A 20,139-nucleotide genomic window follows, 5' to 3' on the forward strand; every position below is an offset into this window, starting at 1 on the left:
TTTTTTCGGCGGGAGTTTCTAGAAAAGCAGAGGACGCTTACCCTACCGGTGCACCTGGTCCATGCTCCCAGTTTTAGTGGAGTCCGAGTTGCTCATTTACTTTTGTTAACCCCGTTTTGAATGTGGAAAAAGCACCAAAATTGATTTTAAGCTGATAAACAAACAAGTTGTCCCAAACGAAATAAACCTGTGCATTGACATTTTTTCTTATGGTACTACCATTGACCAAATTGATATTTACTGAAATTTAATTTATATTTTCTTTGCAGTTATTTGTAAGTCGAAAAAAAAAACCAAACGTTTTTGATGCCCCGTTTCATTTTCAAATGAAGTGTACTGGACGATTTAGTGTAATCATAATTAAAATTCGCAGTTTACATTTAACCTATATATACATATAACGTGTGGTATTTGAACGAAAGCGATACCCATTCATTAGTGTAATTAACTTTCAATCTAGGGCGTAACTTAAAATTTAATATTTACTTCAAGCGAAAGGTTATTTAAATCACATTTAGTGAAAAATCAGCATGAAATTTAACGATAGCATCTGGGTACCTGGCTTTTGATGTGTTTATTTTTCATACTGATCAGCTGATTCTGATTACCTCACCGTGTGAAATATAGTAGTCGTTAGGTTTTGACTTTTTCTTTTAAGAAAATAATTTAAAGCAAACGCTATTTTGTATTCAGAAGAAGGGGATTAAACAGCCACTTGTTTTATTCTGACTTTTTTCTTTCTATCATTCTGAAGTGCCAATTACAGCATGTATTACTGAACCCATTGCAAATACAGCCCTCTTAAATATGTTCTCTCGATTAATATCCAACATTTTCAAAATATATTTCAACGCTTGTTCCATTGTTATTCCGTAAAATAAAAAAATAGAAAACCCCCAAAATCAAAACAAAAACTAAAGAAAGTGAACTAAAAAATAAAACAAATCAAAACAAAAACAAACAGCAAAACGTAGTTTGTGATGCATTCAAAACTGACCTTGTTTGTGGTTTGTATTAAAAGGGTATTTACACATCAATTTTACTGACTTCTAGCGATTCAGATTTCCGACAATCATTTATATATTTTAATTAACTTGTCTTTTTCGTAATAAAAACATATTTATCTTTAATAACAACTCCCGTATTTTGTTATCAGGGGTAATGATTCAAAATTATAAACCAAAGCCGGTTCAAATACCTTGTTTTAATTATCAAAACACAGGAAGCAATTCGAACTTATAAATGACCAATATGACTTTAAAGTCTATCATGGATCTATAAAGATCAATTTAATTCCACATTTCTGTAGAAGTAAATATCCTTCATAAAAACATTCAGTATGTAGTAATAGTGAAAAATAATTTACCGACTACCAAACAACAATCAGTGATTATTACTATAGGAGAAAGTAAGAGATAATACACATACATCTTCGCTGCATAACTGCATAATAAGCATTCCAGAATATTTGTCTGAGGTTTGCACAGTGTGCATTAATTATACTATAGACAAAACTATAGACGTATTTCGTTTATCAAGATCGGTTGTGTTGTAAAATCAATTTTATGAGATTTCAGAATGAAAAGTGTCTAAATTTTCATAATTGACTGTGCTCTTGGATAATACTTTAAGATCGGTAAGTCTTTGTATTATTGTAATTAAACGTTTGTTGAAATATACAAATCATATAAGCTGGTTAAATAATATTAAAATCAATAACGCAGTCAATCTTATAATTGTATGATTATAATGGTTTTCAGAATGGTCGTATCATCAGATGCACCAACTACGCAGATAAGACTATTGATAACCAAAATGTGTAGTATAGTTAATTGTGTTGTTCAGTATAAATTCTCTGAACTGGAACTATAGATTTGTCTTAACAAGGAATTGTGTGTCGAGTATTTTCCATTCACAACTACCTTATTCGTTAAAGGAATTTGTGTAGTATTTAATGCAGTCTGACCTTGTAATCTGTAATTGTGGTTTTAGAATACGATGATGAGGCAGGTCGAAAACTCATTTAATAACCACATCTAGCTAAGTTAATTTGGCATAAACTATCAAAGAGAAGTTTCATTATTTATCAGTAACATTGCAGTCTTTCTCTGCAACTGCCTGCATTTAGGAATTTATGACGCATTCTATAGGTTCAATAATTTGGTCAATTCAATCGCTTTGTTGAACTCTATAATATAGAAATCTGCAGTGACAAATGCAATTATATATTATATGCTAACCTGCGCTGAATCATTTGAATTTTGTTATGTAAAAGAGTATCTTTCTTTTAATCATCAACAATTATTAAATTATAGTATTTTGTTAAATATCAGAGGTAATACATGCATGTCAAAACCCATTAAAATTCATTTTAATACCAATTCAGCAAAAACATATGAACATACTCAGCCTTTGTTGTTGCACTGTTGGGATTTAACTTTCATGGATCGTGCATGAAATTGGCATTATACAAGAGTGTTCGTTCATGATTTGAGGGATTTTATAAGGGGTTGAATGATGTTTCCTTCAAAATACATACATGTACACAAGTTAAGTTACCTAAAAAGGCATATGTAGAGAAAAAAGCGTCATGTAAGAACTTCGTATCACCTCTACTTTTTTAAAGAATATTTCAACCAACCTCCATATTAATTTATTTTCAAAATCAATGGAATGGTCAAGATGTACTTTCAGGGTAAACAAACTAGGGCGGACAGAGAGACAAAATATCTATAGATTCTCCTAAACATAAACTTTTTGTGCGTGTACATAAGATCATATAAGTCATTTGATATGGCATGAAGTCATTCATATAATACATTCTGTCTACCGAAAGAGGAAGTAAAACCATTTGAAAACAATGTTTAAAACACTATGGTTCCAATTGTTATTAAATCGACTTCGGCTCCGAAAAAAAAAAAATAACTTGGCTGAGATGTACATACAGTTTCTACGATGAGGCTTTGGTATTTTCTCAAATATAAGCCTTATCTGATTAAAGATGACACAGTGATAGTGATGTAATATTTTCTTTGTTTTATTGCATACAATGGACAATTTCCAGGAAAACAATAAATGTGTCTCTATTGATTTTGATCAGCTTGGTAAATTCTTAAATCAACGCTATATGCTTTCGATACCATCAACAACAAAAATGTTTCAATTTACAATAAAACTAATGGTTACTTGATACAATTAAATTAATTAGAATGAAAAGATGAAATCTCTTTGGTTAAGTTTTCTTTAATAAAAATCAACGACCATAAATACTTATCGATTTAAATATTCTGATAGTTGATACAGTTATATCTATATCTATCTATATATTTATATATATATATATATATATATATATATATATATATATATATATATATATATATATATATATATATATATATATATGTACATTCTTAAGAGACTTCGTCCGTGTAGAAAGTGGGAACATTAAAGGATTAACAAAAATGAACAACCGAACACTTCAAGAAAAGTGGGGCAAGAAGTTTCTTTACAGGTGCAAAACACGCGTTATGTTGCTAATTGAAGGTGATTTCCGGTAATATATTGGTTCTTTCTGATTGGTAGTAAAAATATTTAGCATAAGTATATTAAAAAAAATGTATGGACACATAGGTGGTAAAAGTCGCGTGCTAGATGTTTGTGCATGGTCAATATGAAATTCTGCAATCGTTGGTGAAACGACTGAATGAAGTAGTGAAAATTTATAGATAATTTATCCTGATATCAATGTTATCTTAAAGTTTTAAAGTCTGTCGTAGCTTTTAACTCATTCCCTGATTAACATTCGTTTTTTAACAGAGAAGAGTGTGTATTTTGATGGTGCAAACAAGGGAAATTCTATGGCAAAACAGTATTAAGAACAAGGCACGAATAACAATCTAATCAACACGGAAAATCCAAAACACTCATAAAACTGAAATAAAATAAAACGGGCTTCACGAAAGCCTACAACAATTCTTTATGTTGTAAAACTGTTTTAATAACTGGCGTTGTTAACTTTTCATCTGCCATTTATTGCCATATTGGTTTTTTTTTTTTTTGTGTGTGCGTTTTTTTTAACTGTAGTAGCTTTAAACAAAATATCCTTTGTATTGCTTCGACGTATTCAAAGTCTACTTGAAAATGGATTCCTTATATTGCTTGCATTGAATCAGTACTTATCTAATGAATGGCCATTCATGAAAGCCTTCTTAGTGTCCCGGGGATATTATTGTATAAATCCAATCATGTCGTTGACCCTTACCGGAATCTATTTTACATGGATCAATCCATTTCAAGTTGATGCTTATTAGTACTAAATGTAGCTTCCCTTCACTTGTTAAAGTATGAGACTGTTTAGGAAATACAAGCAGAATGGCCATAAATGTTACACAGGAATAACAAGGGCATCGAATACGAATATAACTTGCTGTCTATGATCAAATGCAAAAATGATGCCCTCCATGGTGATACTCAATCTTATGTTTAAAGAGTACGTTCGCTATTTTAAAGTTTAAACACGTCTGCCACGCTCAGTGTTTACCCAACCCCTTTATGCTAATACGTACAGTAGCACACCTGAACAAACTGCAGATATTTGTAATGAAAAGAGCCTGTATATTTCGTCCCATCCTGTTTAGGATGGGTTCAAAAGTGTTATTTGTGGCTTTGTATTTGTTACCATCCTTGGAGACATATGTAATTATTTCATATTTTCTAAGGAGGTTGTTTGAAGAACTTATATTTTGTAATATTTATGTTTACAAAATGCTGTATGTATGATTTTAGGTACTTTATGTTCTTTATGTGTATGTCTGGTTTCCATGTCTGGTCTTTGTCCCTGGGTAACAGTCTTTTGATTGCCGCTATAACCTTGGTTCCCTTAAATTCCCTTTGAACTTGTGTTATGGAGCAACTTATGTTCCTCTGGAAGTTAGATTGTACCATCTCCTACTCACGGAATAAACCTAATGTAACTCAACCCATAGGAATTTTCATTATGAAATAATCTCTGAGAAAAGATTTATTGTCACTCTTGTTAAAAGGAACACATATACGTTGACAATTACAGTGTTAACTGCATATTTAATTTTCATTTTACTACGATACCTTAAAATATAACAGCACATTTTGTAAAGAGCGACATTGGTCTGCTTCATATCAAGATCTGTAGTTATTAAACACTGTTATAATGCTTTTGTTTATATAGCAAATATCCTCCAGTTGTACAAAGCAAAACAACATGCAGACCTAGAACCGGTCCGTGCAACGGTTTGACGGTCGATGACCGCTTTTTGATTGATCGCTGACGGATCGATAACTGATGACCGGTGACCGATCTGATCACAGTTTTGTTATGTAAGATGGCAAATGATCTGTTATAAATAAAACAAATGTAAAATACAGGTATAAATTGATGCTTAAATCTATTGCACTATGTAAATATGCGTAAACTTGACAAAGAAAACACCGGAAACCGAAAAAAATATTGACCGATCTGTGGTCACCTCATGCGATTATCGGTTTAATGGATCGGTTAGGCGGATCAATGACTAATCGGAAACTGATTGGTGATCGATGACCGATCGCGATTTTTTTGCACGGATCGGTTCAGGTAAAAAACCAAAAACAAACAAAAAACAAAAATAAACAAACAAACAAATTAAAGACATATAACTGTTTGGTAGATTACGTTATCATTTCTCAGCATAAATTAGAAATTGAAAAACATCGTTAAATAATTTTCATCTCTGCTAGAAACATTTAACTTAAATATATGCATTAGAACCAGTGAAATGGTGATTATCATCATAGACGTAGTCTTAAGGAATCAGTTGGTTGTCGTCGAAATACAGATAGTTGAAAAATTATTATTTTTGACTGAAAGAAAAAATGTTTAAGAGTTCTTTCCTGCATTGAAAAACCTTGAGGTATCAACATTCCTGACATGGAACCTTTTCTGTTAATGAATCTGTTTTGTTTAATACGGATTTCGCAAATAAAATATAAATCTTTGAATCTCCTTGTAAATACTTATCTATTTATCGACACAAATCATATATTAAACATTATCTTTTGCTCGCAATAGGTGCTTCACGATTTAGCAAAAAACAATACGTATTGGCGATAAAAATGCAAACGGACGAACATACGCTTATACCATGATATCATGCCCGACAGAATATCTTCATTGACCATAGAATACCACATTCATACATGAAATACATTTTTTATCACAGCAACATATGTCATTAACATAGCCAGCTGATTAATGTTTTGTATCTGATGTTAGGAATAATGTTTAGTGACTATTTTATGTATGTATGTAAATTAGTGTTATCAATCGACTTATGCTAGAATTTTGTTTTCCACTGTATATTTATAAAAATCGAAGTTCATTCAACGAAAATCTATCTCTTGTTCATCAAGAAGAGCAGATTTAAAGATTTATTCATGTTATTAAGAAATCGAAAAATAATCGCACTGAGTATTATTTTATTATTTTTTTCATACACAAAAATGTTTCTCTTTCTTACGAATTTGATAAATCTGAAACTATCAAAATACCAAACGAAAGCGTACATTATACTTGTTGATTTGCCAGCTTCACAGTAATCATCACTAATCTGCAATTACAACCAGACATGTTCATTATATCGGAGATTGCTTTGATGGTTCTCTGGAATTCTACCGGATATTTGCACTTACAAATACAGATTATACAGTATATTAGTAGTTAAAAACGTAATCGAAGTAACTGATTTTCCAATAAAAAACATGTTTGTTTTAGTTGTTAGCAATATTTTAGTTGTAAACTTTCATTGAAGGTGAAGTCTTTTATTTTATCTGCGTATCAAAGGGGAGTCTAGTAGCCGTTTAACTCCGCCTGTCTGTCACGATGTTAAAACTATGCACATTATTTCTTTACATATGGAGGACATGTACCTTCTACAATACAAAAAATTGATTTTCTAACTATTTTACCAAGTTCTAATCAACTATTTGTGTCCATTTATGATATTATGATATGGACAGCATCCTCATTGTGTAATCAGTGAATCCAAAAAGGTATTTTAGCTATATAATTTAAACTTTGCAAATTGCAAAACTCATGTTGTGTATTCGTCCTGTCTTTTTTCCTTGTTTGGTGGTTTGGATAATATTGCTTTGATTTTAGCTTTAATCCTGGTTCCCTGATTACTAATTCTTCTATTACAGACACATCTGACATCTATACATATATCAAACAATTTACACAATGGTTTCAGTGTTACACGGGACATCTTTTTAAAGTAATTAAAACTTGTAAGATGGAAAAAATAAGCGTATGTTCGTTAACGATCAATGATGATGATTTATATTCATTTAAATGACTCATAGCTTTGTTGATCTCATTGCAGTTTGTATTTCAAATGTCTTCAATTAGTTAATATTGGTATGCATCTATAAATGCAATCAGATTACATATAAATACGGAAAAGAGTTTAGCAGTTTAAATATAGAAAGCATTTCTTTCCTTCTAGTTAACGCAGTAATTAAGTGAATGCACCTCCATCAAATAATTTAAGGAGCGGGCCCGCGACTTATGACTTAATATAGGATTTTCCTCTTTTGTTGTTTTGTTTGTAATTGTCTGAAAAAAAAGAATGCATTGAAGTAGTAAGACCCTTAAAGATTTTTTTATAATAGCTTCTGGTTTAATATCTATAATCGCATTTACCTTCTGGCTTGAAGGATTTGAGAATGCTGCCGATTGCATGTATTCCAATGTCATTTTGACTTCGTAACCACAATCTGATTGTTCTATATTTTTTTAACTTACTAATTTCGCCTTTTGGGATTAACCTAAGTCACCAAACCATTATTGGCAATATATAATCCACTTTCCTGTCTTTTCAAGCATAACCTTAAAGACTACAAATAAAACATTTTACATAGAGAATTAGTATTGCTGTACGTAATGTTTCTAATCGTTCTAAGTCTGTGTGTTAATTTCCTGGCACTATCATTATTCAGTACAATCAATCAACCTGTTTCTGTATATATAGCATTACTACATGTAAGTGTCTTACTTTCCCCTTGATCCCAACCGAATTTCTCAGCCAAATAGCTTTGAAAAAATGAACGGCTCTTAATCAAAGGGTGGGATTTGTGATTGCTAAGATACAATTTATGTTTTATGTTATTTTTGGTTGCAGGCTACAGGAAAAGTGTATCATATGGTTCGCATACTCTTCTTTGCAGAGCAGATCTAAATAGAAACTTACAAAATGATGTTTTTTCCATTGGAGTTGTGGTACATTGTGTTTATCAAATTGATATAGAATTAAAGAAAAAATAAAAGTTTTAATCTGCAGTGCTTATCAGTTAAGATAGTGTTTCCGAAAAATATGTTTATGTTGATAATCTTATAAGAATTGTTTTCATATAATGATGCATTAGAAATATACGTGTAAAACGGTCTGTAATAAACATAAACCCTGCCTTTTAACAATTACTGTGGTATCGACAAACATTGCTATTCATATTACTGTGGTATCGACAAACATTGCTATTCATATTACTGTGGTATCGACAAACATTTCTATTTATATTACTGTGGTATCGACGAGCATTGCTATTCATTCCTTGTATTGTGTAGTGTTTGCCATCTGGATCGGAAGTGTTTCAAAAATATACGAACTGTTGTCTTCTGAGAGTGAAATGGGTTTGCCGATAGATATTTTGCACCTATGGGCTTGGATAACCCATCTACTGTTAACTTAATCTCAAACAATTAAAAGTGCCGATCAGAATACAGATGGAGACAAACAATAACGGAATTAACATTTGTTCAACGTATTATTATCAGCTATTGTGGATTTATTTTTTTATGTATAAAATGTTACATAATACATATTCTTGTATTTGTTTTTATGTTTGCGGAATAGAAAAAAAAATCAATATTGATGTTTTGTATCACTAAAATGTATCATCTTTATTATGCTAAACTTTCAAACCATCATTATAGGTGTGCTTAGCATAACAATTCGGCAAAGTACGAACCGTGTTTAACATTTTTGTACAACATGCATATGCAGCAGCATTGTTATTTAAGTTTTAACATTGATCAATTAGACATATATTCTATATTATTTAGACACGTAATTCAGTTTCATCTGATAACTACGTTACTACGTAAATTTGTAAAAAATGTCAAAATGATAAAAAATATTTCTTTTGTAACCTGTATTAAAAGAATAAGGCATTGCGCAAATAGGGAGTCCCGAGCATATTAGTAATTTGGTGCTGAAAGCACTTCAATGGAATTCAAACAGAATGGACATGTGTTTTAATATGACATCAATATTTGAAGTAAAATTTATCTGTACTTTACACCATTCTAAAAAGTGAGATTGCACATATTATAACCTTCTTCAGTATAGTTTTAATGGACGATCTAACCACAATAGTGTTTTTAATTGAGCCTGACAGAATTTTCTCGACATTTTCGTTGTACATGCCTAGAAATAAAAACTTTTACCTTTTACTAAACGCTCTTTAATATTGTTGTGATGTTTTTATAATTTAATATTATCGTATTTTCTTTTATCAATTTGAAGAATTTGTTCTTGAAACCAACAAAAAATTGACGCAATAAACAAAATGTTAAATAAGATAATTTATGATTGCCTGGTAAGATGACATGTTTTCATGAGAATACTAATTTCATGACAGCATAAAATATTACAATAAGATCATTATACTTACCTACATTATCTATTGATATTTTGATATAATCAAGGTAATGGTATTTTGGAATTATTCCTCAAATATATGCTAATGGTGAATGGACCTTAAGATGCAGTATAATATTTTTGATATTGCCTTCAAAAACAGCATATTTTTCTACCACCAAAATTTGTCTGACCATTGATTTATTTTTTGTTTCGTTTTGGTGTTTAGTTCAATATAGTTATGAAATGTGTTATTTTCATAAATACACTAATTCAGAACCCTTAACCAGTTTAAAGAAAAAAAAAATAAAATAATGAAACGAGTTTGTTTATGCCCCTGCAGATGATTAATCAGTACGAATGCAAATTAGCAAATTGTTTTACATCAAACCTCTAGGTATCATAAACAAAGGTCATTCAACTCAAAATGATTGTTTACAGTTTGTTGGAAATGCAATGTCAAACCTCTAGGTATCATAAACAAAGGTCATTCAACTCTCAATAATTGTTTGTTAGAAATTCAATAAACTTAGACGAATGCGTAAGAAAACATTTAGTGTTGTATGGTTTGAGAATATAACTTACCTGAGAAAATAACTTACCTGGTACTAGTTGAACTTGATGAAGTCTGCAACTCTGTAATTACCTATACAACAAAACCTGACTTACATTAAACTGTGAAATTCAATTTTAAGCAAGACAAAATATGAAAAACGAACCCATAAATTCAACAAATACTTCAAGAGAACACCGTCGTACCTTTATCATAGAGTAGGACCCTTTTTAGGTGACAAATACTAACCAGACTACAACCTACAGGGAGATATAACAGTCCTTATACTATCTTCTGATGCCTTTTAAATGCATGGAAACATAAAACTATCAGAGTGGACTTTTTGTTATTGCAAACAGCTTTTTTTAAGATACTTCATCAATTTTTTATCGCTTTTGTTTCCGTATTTATCCATTGTTCATCTGTATGCCCTTTGGAAATAACACATTATGATATTAACATTTTTTTTTATTTTCTTTAACAAAGTCTCAAATCAAACACTATCAATCACATTTACAATCATTCCAATTTTAAGAGTAGGTCGACACAATTTGCTTATCTTGAAACATGCATTAAATGCATAGATAAAATCTCTTTTTTTCCTAGAATTCATTAAGAGTCAACTTAAACAAAGAAGTAATCACATTGACCGATGTTTAATCTATACGTCTTTCTCTAATCGTTCAGAAAAAAGTAATTAGGAAATATTTGGCAAATTCACAATGCTATTCATTTGTATAAGTTGACGACCTTTCGTGCTCCTGCAAATAATTCGCAAAGGTCCTGGTAAAGTAGATGCTGAGGTTCCCAATCTGAATTTATTATTTACGAACTTGAAATACCTTGACTTGGTTATATCTCAGATTTTTGACTTGTGCAGATTTACGCATATGTAAAACGTTTCACAGGTCGGAATCAAGCGCTCATCAATTTTGTTATGCACGTGTAATCTCTGTTTCGATATTTCTATGAGTGACATAGACAACCGATACTGATAATGTTGTCTGTCGAACAAGTATCCATAACTGGTTGTCAGTTTAGGTGCAAGACAATATATAAGTAAGTAGTAAAAACAATCTTTGAACACATCAGTGGTAATGCGTGGTTGCATATTGACAAAAGCTTTTTAACTGAATAATACATAAGCACAATATATGCTCATGACGGATTTTTTAAACCCATTAACAATAATTTTGGTTACTTCTTTTGAAGACTATAAAGGATGGTCATAATAAATTGCACACATTTAACTTTTGAATTGTCTAGATATTGTTCAAACCTTTGCGTAGTTTAATACTGAGAATTTATCAAACAGTTTCGTATTTACCAGTGCTTTAAAGATCATGACTATTGTTAACTGCGTTGAACCGGTGCAACAAAATTCTAATACAAAGTTAGTTCAAGATTTGCAACTCAAACAGTTGAAGCTATAGCTCTTTTTTTCACACTTTGTTAATGCATGCATGCATTTGATATTTTTTCTTGATTTGTAAAAAAAGTAATAACACTCGCTATAATGTAATTACCGTCGTTATTATGAATATATCATTACTAATTATACACTTGTCCAACATAAGATATATGTAAAATGCATGGCAACGTCCCAAAACATACCACTAAGATCTAGAGTATGAGTACTTTCTTTGCAAAAACACTGCTATATTTCCAGGCTTTGACATTTTCACTAACTTACAAGGGGGTATTGTATGGCCACACGCATTAAAATATATTTCAAGAACTTTTCATGAATAGCTAAAACTGGGATTCGATCATATGTAGTTAAATACTGCATTTACCTATCAAATGAGCTGATTTCCGGTTGTTGTGACGTATTTATCATAGGAACTGATTTCCGTTTTTTTTAGACGTATTTTTACGGCTTTGGCTATGTTAACCCTTTTAAGTGTTAAAAGTTAGGTTTCAGAGTTCCCTTTTTGACTGAGGCACTATGACCAACATATAATCAAAGTTACAGTAAACAGTATTGGGCTTCACAGGGCATTTATTCTTTAATTTCAGATTTCGCGATATATATAGATGATGCATTATCGTTAAACAATCATAGTTTCACAATTTCATACATCGCATCCACCCCAAAAACCTGAGATAAAAGATACTACAGAACTATTAAGTCAGCCTCATGTCTTAACCTATACTTTCAGATCGATGAAAAAGAAAATTATTGACCAAACGATTCGACATACGCGATTTTGTTCCATTCCGTATTGTTAACATTCCTTTTGTCTATGGCAATTCTCTTTCAGCACACGAGTTGTCGTAACGCATTTCATATGTTATACCAAAGCTTGCTGTAACTACGCAGAATCTTTGTACCGCACTAGACTTCTTACAATTAAGTTTCTGGGACAGAATTATGTTGCTTCTAATTACATAAATTAAAATCATTACTACACAAACTTATAGCACCATTAAAGCCGCATTGTTAATCGTGCCATAGTTTTTCTGTCCTCTTTCGTCTATCCCGCACTTTATATTTATGAACACACAAATATGCTTTGTCGATTTACTGAAGTAACAAGTAGGTGTGTTACTTATGAACAAACCTAAAATCCACTTAAGCGCGACGTTGTGAAGGATATCGTTAAAAAAAATTAATCCTACCTAATTGGTATTTGACAGTATGCTTTCCAACGCATACCTCGTCACTTAAAAATGAGTTTTTATGCAATATTCGTTTATAAACTCTGCGATATGCACTCATGTCTAATTGGACCATAGCAATGCAGTATGTATCCTTGGCCTTGCCTTTAAATTCTGGTTGAACCCAAGGAAACGTACATAAAAAGTAAGTGTAAAATGGAAAGGGAGATTGTGTGTTTTTTGTGTTTTATAGAACTATGCAAAAACACAAGAAAATATAAAATATTATCATTTCTTTTTACTATTTTGTCGAGATAGTTTTAAAACTGTCACATAAATTTGGTGAATGCAATAAAAAACACCAATCCGTAGATTAAGTATACAGATTAACGTATCGTATGTCCTGCAAAAAATCGCACAATGCGTATTTGCTAATAAAACCTATAGAAGTAAGTCGACAACTATGAAACCTTTATGGTGTTATTATTTTTATTATCTTTGTTTAAAACTTGTTCGCCTAAAGATAATCAATATGTATTTCTTGCGTGATTTACAGCAATTAAGTAGCACTCCAGCTAAGGATCATGCAATATGTGATTCATAGGTAAAAAGGCTACATATTTTTATTTCTGATATTTTGTTTGAAATGTCATAGTAAACAGAAATTAACTTGTGGTTTTTCATGTAACCCGCGCTCTTAGGAGATAAAAATTATATAGAATGCACTGTAGATTTCAAAATTAAGGGAGATAATGGCACTCAAATACAATAGAATCTACTGGATTGTCAATGTGGATTGTCTCCTAAGAGCAGGCAGATTTGAATGAATAATTACACATTTCATAGTATAGACCCATAAAACAACTTAATTACAAAAATAAAAATATGTAGCCTTTTTTGGGGTGAATCACATTTTTCAGATTTTGCATGATTCTTACAAAGACAGCTACTTAAGTTTAAAATATATAGTATACCATTTTTATATTTGTTTAGTCAGCACCTCAGTGATTAGTTTTTCTCAATTTAATATAAGATGTAAGTTATTAAAATGGCGAAAACTTTAAGTTCTTCAATCTTTATCGACCAATGTAGAATTTGGACTAAGGTTATATTTTTACCTCTTTAAAAATACTGATTGGCTTGATCAGTCTATTATTAAAATCCAAATGATTTTGTAACAAACCTCGGTAACAAATATGAATGATCGAGTGTGCTCTTAAATACAATAAATCAATCGATTTTCGCGGAGTCTTATCTTTGTGATTTAGTATGTAAATCCGAGTTCATGTCGTTTACTCTATAAATATGCACTCAATTTTAAAGAAATATTTTTCACGATTTTTTGTGTAATTTGCAAAAATGAATGGCTCGCGTTAATAAGTGTGTTTACCTTACTTGCTTTTATTCATATAATAATTTTGTAAAGAAAAATAATGCCTCCAAAACCCATACCGTACATCAAAATGAGATAAATCAGTTAATTATGTGTAAGTGTTATACTATCAACTAAGGTCGTCAGGATTTACATCATCTGAAAATAATAAGGCAATTAGCTATTGTTTACACGTGCCTTGTATCGAGGTTATGTATAATTCTAAGAACAGAAAGGTGTTTACATTGAAACATACTAACAGTACAAATACAAATGTTCCGTTTCCGGACAAATAATGTATGATTTGAAAAAAAAGAGGTTTATGTTTTAATATGTATTTACATATGTTAAGTAATTGATGATCATTTTGTCTGTATTCAGTAAATCCTTCTTTTGAAATTAAGCAAATTTGCACGCAGAATATTTCTGTTTGTGGCCCATTTTTTTTTAAAAGAAAGGAAAAAAACACAACATTTATGTTTTTATGATTACATTAAATTACTTAATTTAAAGTATGACATTTTATCAGGAAATGGTTATTCAATTATGGGAAGACCAAATTTACTCCATGAAGTTAACGATATCATTTTCTGTAATAACACATTTTGTTTAAATCAAATTGAAAAGAAATTTTTATCTCACCTTTTAACACGAATGCCAAATAGGTAAAAATGATGTACAGATAAAGTCAAGGCTATGTATCAACAAAAAACAAAAACATAAGACTGAATAGTCGAGTTATAAACAATAACAACATGTACTGCTAAACCTTTCATGTGAATTAGTCACTTCTAACGTGATGCACAGGTAGCAGTGTTCAGGACTTACCTACTCACGATTTGTCTCTATTTTTCAATATAGAAAGTAAGTAATGTTTGTTTTTTATATATTTCAATATTATAAACGATTCGAAGTTTTTAGTAGTATGCATTTTAAAAATAACTCCTTTATTTTAACGTGAACAATGGAAGGTATATTCTGGTGGATTCTTTCATCAGTTTGTATTTGTGTAGTTATCAGTTGTGGTAGGGCATATTTTAGAACGTTAGAAAATCGCAAATGTTACATTCACTTTCTGAGAAGAGCTAAACTAATATTTTGACGACATAAATTCGACGACTATATGCACCAAAGTACAAGTGCTTTCAAAGATAAATATGACAGTTTTGAAATTCACTTTGTGTGGAAATTAGTTTTCAATTTATCCATATTTATGTTTTTAAGCTTCGTTCGAAATTCCCTTGTGAAAATGCGAAAATATTGCAAAGTATAAATCACGGTGTAATACGATTGTCAAAGGAACGTCATTCAATTTGAATTTGAAGAGTCTGTCACAGAACATACGAATGTCGGTCTCAGATTGGAGCTTGATAATAATTGTGTTTAAATGATTTGGAAGTTGGCATTATATCATAAAGATTATTAGAGACTTGAATTGAAGAATGTACTTTGCTCAAACCAGTACATGAAAATTCGTGTCATAAAATCTTTCAAACTTGTTTTCAAATTGATAGACGATAATGTTGTTATGTGCACTTATTTACATAAAGTTACATGTATAATATATTTGAAAAGATAAATATGGGAACATACATAATTCATCATTTGACGTATGAAAATGAAATGTTGATCAACATCAAGTTAATGTTAAACTGTGGCTATACAGAAATGTTTTAATATTAATGTTTATTCACATCTCGTTCACACCTTGATACATTTAGTATAAATCAAGTACCAATGATCAGTGCAATCTGTAAGTTAAATGAAAGGCATTTTCTTCTAATTAACAAATATTTTAGATACCGAGGAAAACAATAGCGAAAAAAAAATCGATGTGAAAATAGATTTATGTATGAATGTATTTATTCGAAAAAGTGAACGGGGTAAAGCACAACTCTGATACTACTTCGTTGGTAATTGTCGTTGTTTTTTGTATTTAGCAACACATTTTCTACTCAATTTGCCTTAAAGCCTGAGCTACTTGTTGTTTGTTTGGATTCCCGTGGATTAAATCAGGATCTTTTCATATGATCATAGACCTTTGATATTTGAAGACGTATGAAGAAGTAGTACAACAAATAGAAGGGAAAAGTCCATAAACTAAGCAACGCAAAAAGAAACTCGAGAAACAAACAAAACGACAAAAGAATACCCCCCCCCCCCAAAAAAAAAAAAAAGAAAAAAAAAGAAGAAAAATACACACAGAAAACACAGGAAGGGTATCAAGCAGCAACTATATAGGGGTTGAACGGTTGTAGTACTCGAATAGAGCAACAATCGACAGCCAATCGATATTCGATTCCTAGAGTAAAAAATCACAAACTAAAATCCGGGACATAGGAACACAACCAAAATTTCTTTAATTTCAATTTCTCTAATTCATTGGCTATAAAAAATAAATATTTATGGAATTTAATTAGGCAAATGTTCAATATTGTCAAATATAATGTTGAAAGTTTCAAAATTTCTAGACGAAAGCAAGTACACAATGTTATTTTCATATATGTTAATCATCACTCTACGATTATGTAATTCATGTGATCTAAATACATCAGGTAGAGTCTAAAGACTAGGTCTTTATTAAAAGTTTATTGTGATTAATAGCTACATGACGGTTTTAGAAAATGAAAGACGAATGTTTGATTAATGATGATAAATAAACTTTGCTGTTTTATCTGAGGCATGCACTTTTCATTAAACCAAATGTTGTTTAACTGGATTATTGTTGTTACCACATTAAACCACTTTTTAAATATGTTTATATATTAAAATTCATGAAAACGTTAAATGTTTGGTTATTATTTGAGATGATCTGCGTTCATAGATAGTCCATTTAAACAGTCGTAGATAAACCACTAGTTTTTATATGTTTGATATAAGTTTTTACAAATGGCTAATACTAGTATACACGTTTCCAGGGTAATCAAAAACAAAACTGAAAATATTTGATTCCATAACCAGTGCATGTGTTTGGGTGTCCCGGTAATAGTTAAATAACCAGTGCATGTGTTTGGGTGTCCCGATACAAGTTAAATGTTCAAAATGCCGTCTTTTGCCGATTGTTTTGTAGTTCCTGACCTCTATACGTTCGTTGATCTTAATTTGCAGTAAACAATGGCAAAGTTTCAAACAAAACGTAAGGATTAATAGGAACAGATGAGACAAAACAAATGTAAAATATTTTAACATTTAGCGAAATTCCGACGTCATGTTGACATTCAAACCACCTGCCAAAGAGGAACTTAACCAATTACAAATGAAACAGAAAGCACCAACTGATGGGAGAAGTACTTAACTCAAATCGATTTCTTATGTTTCATAATTTTTTTTGCAATGTTCCCATACGACCTTGTTAAAGACTTGGCAATGTGTTGCAGCTGTTCGAGAATAATTAAGTCTTTAAGTGCAGGTTGTCTATTGGAACTCTTTCAAGTGGTCTTCTTGTTAAATTGATCGCTTCATAACTGCTCATGTAATATATTGGTTCTTTGTTTTTGCTTGTACTCACCATTTAAAAGAAAGTATCGCAGTTAAAAAAGGGACCAATAAGACAGCCTATCATTTTGACCTTATTCATGAACTGTCATTAACATCTTAATGAATTACCATGAGCTACAGGCTAAATGAAAGTTCGGTCTACAAATTTAGGGTCAAAATGACCTAAAAACTACTAAGGAGAATAATGAATTAGAATAATAGTGACGCATAGTCATTTCACGTTTTAGAATATAGTTTTTACTATAGGATGTTAGGGTTTGTAAATTATTCAAAATGTATCCACTTCTGTGTAATGTACGCTGTTGATGATGAAAGTTCTTGAAGAACATTATCCTTGAAAATAGAGAATTTGAAGCTGCATTTTGTTTAATTGTTTTTAAGACAGATATTAACTTAGAATGAAAGATATTTATTGCCTTTTTTTCTCGCAGGGTTTATGCAAACAAAAGCATCACATTCATCTGAACACCTGTAGTTTGTTTAAAGTGGCTTTCATTTTTGTTTTCATAGCAAGGTTGCCTTGACAACAAGCAGTTCTTTGCAATTCCAAACACTACATTCAAAGAAAAAAACAAAAAAACAAAAAAACAAAAAAACAAAAACGACCGAGATAGCTGTATCTTGAAGTATTTCAAAAAGTCTTAATGCACTCTAAACCTCTTTGAGATTTGCCTGTGTTTCACGCACACACTGCGTTCTTCTTCGTTGTCTTCAAGGTTTACCGTGTAGATTACACCAAGAAGGTAATTCTCAAAACTTAAAAAAACAGTAGTATTGTGAATAGAAATTCCTGATTCGTAATAAACATTAATTATAATCCTTTTATTTCTTCTTTAGAAAATGACGTCACCTAAGATTCACGATCCTTTATTCCATTTCGAAACACATTTTCCGGAGAGACTTTCCAGACTCCATTTAACACCTGAATTTTGTCCCGCTTCTCCACCAAAAACGGGAAGGAGATCTCGTGCACAGAGGAAATGTAACCGTTACAAGACACAACCAATTACGTTTGATGAAATAAAGGAAGTTGATGAAGAGAATGTTCCGGAAGACTGTGCAGAAGACAATATTAAGCAACTGCAGGAATTTTCGCGATCTATGGATGAACTAGTTGTTAAAGTAGGAGCTAAAAATACCCGAAAACATGCAAAATGTGACTTGAGTATTCCGGAAGATAGAAATAATAATAGAAGACAGGAAACTGCACATGGACGATTGCATACCAGTTCCAAAAGTGACACTTTTAGAGATAATAAAGAAAATCAACCTAAGGTCAACGATACTGGAGAACCAATAGGCTTGCCCCCGACTGGCCTGAGTGGATCACGTGATACACGTCGTCAGCGCATGACAGCCAAAGCAAAACGCCGCCAACAGATGGAAGAATCAAGGAAAGAGTTGGACACATAGCCTAAGTGATGTTAAATTTGTTCATTGTACTTTACATTGTGCGTCTCCGTTGGCTTTCGAGAAGATTGTTTGTTGCTCGCTTTAGGATAAATAGCTGAGTAAATGACTACGAAATGTTGGATAAAACATTTGCCAAGCGAACCACTCGCACAAATACCGTTTCCTAATAGATCACCGCTTTTCTTTTTTATCTATATATGTTGGAAGCAATTGAAATTTTAAATTATCGGAATCATCAAAGATTATGTTAACACAGAAGTTAAAGAATAATGTTCTAAGTATGTGATTTCTCAAAAAAAAAAACTTGTCATGTTCAGTTGTTTTGTGTTTGTTCTTAACTTACTGTCAAAATGTAAACTACTCATAAAACCCTTTTTCACTGTAAATGTTGAAAATTCTTGGTTAAAAACTGTTTATTTGTCATTTGTCATAAAGACTTATGGCAAGAGGCGTGCACATGGTATCATAAAGTATAACAAAACAAGTAAAAACTGGGCAAAACAAAAAAGCTAAGGAAACTGTAAAAATAAAAAAGTAAACCAGATGTTGTAAAACCGGCGTCAGGTAAGCCATGGTGTTTTTGATGATGCTTCATTCTAAACATAATGTCCCACTCTTACAAAATCGGTTAATCAGTCCACAGAAAGGATGAGGTACACGAAGGTATGTTTGGCCAACTTCTAGGCTGCATTTCTTGAAATGGTAATAAATTTGATTTTGTTCAGATCCTACTGAAGTACATTATTACCATATTATTTTTTTTTCAGTTCTTGACAAGTCGATTGTAATTAAAAATTACGTTTTGAAAAAAAACCATAAATTTGGCACAAATTTGATCATCTTTTTTTTCAAATTTGTGTTGCGTGCGCCAACGTAGACCCACCAAATATTCAGGAATTCTGATGAAAAAGACACAAAATGCTTCGGAAAGTTTTACATTGGTCTACATCTGAATCGATAATTTACTTCCTTGTTTTGTGAAATTT

The 20,139-nt window shown here is 31.3% G+C and overlaps 1 protein-coding gene and 1 long non-coding RNA gene across 3 annotated transcripts; one reads left to right on the plus strand and one right to left on the minus strand.

Annotated features, from left to right (window-relative positions):
* The first annotated feature begins 1,451 nt into the window (after window positions 1-1,451).
* LOC148614167 (uncharacterized) lies at window positions 1,452-19,469 on the plus strand. Of its 2 annotated transcripts, none has more exons than XM_088588060.1 (2): window positions 1,452-1,636; window positions 18,578-19,469. In XM_088588060.1, the coding sequence occupies exon 2, from the start codon at window positions 18,581-18,583 to the stop codon at window positions 19,151-19,153; it is 573 nt and encodes a 190-aa protein (XP_088444186.1). In that variant the 5' UTR covers window positions 1,452-1,636; window positions 18,578-18,580; the 3' UTR covers window positions 19,154-19,469. The 2 variants fall into 2 exon arrangements, with proteins under 2 accessions (XP_088444186.1, XP_088444185.1); XM_088588059.1 differs by lacking the exon at window positions 1,452-1,636 and adding an exon at window positions 12,355-15,106.
* LOC148614168 (uncharacterized) lies at window positions 6,479-10,402 on the minus strand. Its single transcript, XR_015923587.1, has 2 exons — window positions 10,319-10,402; window positions 6,479-7,914 (listed from the first exon to the last, which is right to left on the minus strand). It is a non-coding gene; the product is annotated as an uncharacterized LOC148614168 (long non-coding RNA).
* Window positions 19,470-20,139: the final 670 nt, after the last annotated feature.

This window comes from Perna viridis, chromosome 6, assembly GCF_037379345.1.
Source record: "Perna viridis isolate PV_CMFRI_1.1 ecotype Kerala chromosome 6, ASM3737934v1, whole genome shotgun sequence".
In the NCBI taxonomy this organism is placed as follows: Eukaryota; Metazoa; Mollusca; class Bivalvia; order Mytilida; family Mytilidae; genus Perna; species Perna viridis.